Below are 2526 nucleotides of genomic sequence, written 5' to 3'. Positions count from 1 at the left end.
AAAAAAAAGAAAAGCAACAACAGATATACTCTTGGCAATAACAAGGCAAGGATACAAGTTCCCTCCGTTTCTCTTTCCTATTCTTCCATTAGTCTCAAAGTATACTTTGCTTCCTTCCTTTCTTTCCTCTTCTACTACGACCTTCTTTAGGTGCTCGGACCACACCACGCCCGCCAGGAGTATCCTCAGCACCTGAATGGTACAAAAAAGAAAGAAAGAACAATAAGGAGAATAGAGGCAGGAATACTGACGGACGTACTCCTCTACACGGACACTTGCACTCACGCACACGCACACACACACAAACACACGGAGGGAGGGAGGGAGGAATAAATATAGGCTGCAAAGGACACACACGCACGCACACATATACTAACAAACGGGGCAGCCCTTTCCTCCCTCCCCCCCACTTCTTTTTCTTTTTCTTTTTCTTCTCCTTCTTCATAAAATCAATAGTAAAAACAACAAGAACAAAAGATCGTCTATCAGGCGATGGGTAAAAAAAAAGCGCTATTTTTTTTTCCATTTTTTTTTTTTTTCTTTACGTCTTTTACTCAATATTTTCGCCGCATTACGTCACGGCGGATAACCTCATTGGTAAGAAGAAGGAGGGCCTTGTGCAGCGCAGCCGCCTGACCCTCCACGGACACACTCTTTTGCTGTTTGTCACTCTGACAGCGAAGGTTCATGCCTGCACCCATCTGCGAAGTGCTGTTGCCTGGGACAGCAGAGAAAGCACCTAATTCCGTGTTGCCCGCGCCGATGCAAGATGCACAATCAATAACGGCACATATGGGAATGTCCCCGCCATACCGTCCAATCGCCTCCCACACAGCACGGGCGCTTTCCACCAATTTACCAGAGAAGGAATCACCGTATGACGCACCAATAGCCGGAGGCACCGCCTCTAAGGATGGCTCTTGCAACATATCCAATGATCGCGGAAATATAGATATCGTTGGGGACGGAACAGAGTTGCCTGACTGGGATGTAGTGCAGGATAACGCGTTTCCATTTCCAAATCCACTACTGACGCCTGAAAAAGCGGGCGTATCCAAAGGAGAGATGGGTTCTCCATCCAGCAAAATAATATAAGCATCTGTGCCAATGGTATGCTGCTGCAATAGTGCCTTGTCAAAGCCGTGCCGATGGGTGACGCCAATCAGCTGAACCCTCACCGATAAACTGGGGGCAGTAGTGCCTGGGGAAAGATGAGTGGGATCAGATGTGTCCAAAGACATCGGCACCTGCAAAGCAATCTTCTTCCGATACTTGGTCGTTGTGCTTGTGGCTGAGAAGCGTCCACGCAGACCCTGCTGACCTATTCCTGTTGTTTCCGTCGCCGTTCTTCCTCCCATAGACACACTGAGTAAATTCTTTTCACTCCCAGAAAGGTCAGAGGCCGAACTCAGTGAAGGACTGAGTGAAGGCGTGGTTTCTTTACTACTTGAGTTACCATGGGTGGACTCGGCCTTGGCCTGAATAGTCAGCTGCCCCAGTGCGTGGAAGAGTTCCCTGAGGTCTGTGCGCTCGCCGCTCTCCACGCCGCCACTGCCTTTCAGCAGTATCACACACACCTTACGTTCGCGGCCTCCGACCAACGACTCGCGTCTGTCACTCGCAGTGCGCCAGTTTATGGAGGGGGCGCCGCTTCTCAGCGTGTCGGATAAGGGGTTGCTGTGCGTCCTCCAGCTCAGTGTCGGCTTGTGTGCGTAGGCATGCGACTCAACATCATCGAAGCACCGCACACACACCCGTTGCGGGGCTGTCTTTGGTGCTGGCGGGAAAAAATTACTAAGGCCCGATTTGGTGAGAAAATGCCTTTCCAGAAACATATCCAGGAGCTTTTCGGATGTCGTCGTGTCAGTCGCAGCAGCCTTCTTTGAAGCCTTCTCGTACCCATTAATCTCTAGCCATCGCAGCAGTATCAGTTCGCCTGGGAGAAACACATCAGAGCAGCTGTAGCAGAATATCCCACCACAAAGCCTACAGTGATGCCTGCGACGAAAAAACTCAAATTTTTTGGCGCAACTATCACACTGCTGGGAGGCACTGTCTGGCTTCCAGGAGGCCAGACGCATGCAAAACAAGTTGCTCGCTTCCCCTACCAGTTACGGCACACACACACACACAGAGAGAGAGAGAGTGATAACAACAACAAAGAAGAAATTCTTCGTCTTTACTTACTATTTATATATATATATATATATATATATATATTCCCTCTTACCTAATTAAAAAAACAAAACAAAACAAAACAAAACAAACAAACAACAAAAAAAAAACAGCCCTCCTTCCTTGCTTTGTTAAAATAACTACGGAACCCTAATTATGCGGCTTCCCTACTACCACCACCAGAGAGACTTCCTCCGACTTACTTTGATTGCTATATTTCTATCTCCTCAATCCAACCAAGTTAGGTAAACACGCACGCACGCACGCAAACTCCGACGCACCACTCCCGTGCCAGTGCGGCCTCGTGTTTAACCACCCGGGACTATCTAATTGCGTTAATAGCACATAAAA

General features: G+C 48.4%; 1 protein-coding gene across 1 annotated transcript, besides 6 other annotated features; it reads right to left on the bottom strand.

Moving 5' to 3' along the window:
• Positions 1-265: 265 nt before the first annotated feature.
• Positions 266-311: a microsatellite.
• Positions 312-410: 99 nt separating this feature from the next.
• Positions 411-443: a microsatellite.
• Positions 444-513: 70 nt separating this feature from the next.
• Positions 514-543: a sequence feature (A-rich).
• An 11-nt stretch (positions 544-554) lies between these two features.
• Positions 555-2081, bottom strand: TraAM80_08974 (zinc finger protein; the record flags this gene model as incomplete). Its single annotated transcript, XM_029385686.1, has 1 exon — positions 555-2081. The coding sequence occupies one exon, from the start codon at positions 2079-2081 to the stop codon at positions 555-557; it is 1527 nt and encodes a 508-aa protein (XP_029234496.1).
• Positions 2082-2191: 110 nt separating this feature from the next.
• Positions 2192-2220: a microsatellite.
• A 16-nt stretch (positions 2221-2236) lies between these two features.
• Positions 2237-2287: a microsatellite.
• A 138-nt stretch (positions 2288-2425) lies between these two features.
• Positions 2426-2459: a microsatellite.
• Between the last annotated feature and the right edge of the window lie 67 nt (positions 2460-2526).

This window comes from Trypanosoma rangeli (genome assembly GCF_003719475.1).
Source record: "Trypanosoma rangeli strain AM80 chromosome Unknown Tra_15.4_contig_00491, whole genome shotgun sequence".
Lineage (NCBI taxonomy): Eukaryota > Euglenozoa > Kinetoplastea > Trypanosomatida > Trypanosomatidae > Trypanosoma > Trypanosoma rangeli.
Note: the sequence above shows the minus strand (reverse complement) of the source record. Positions and strands in the feature narration are given on the sequence as shown.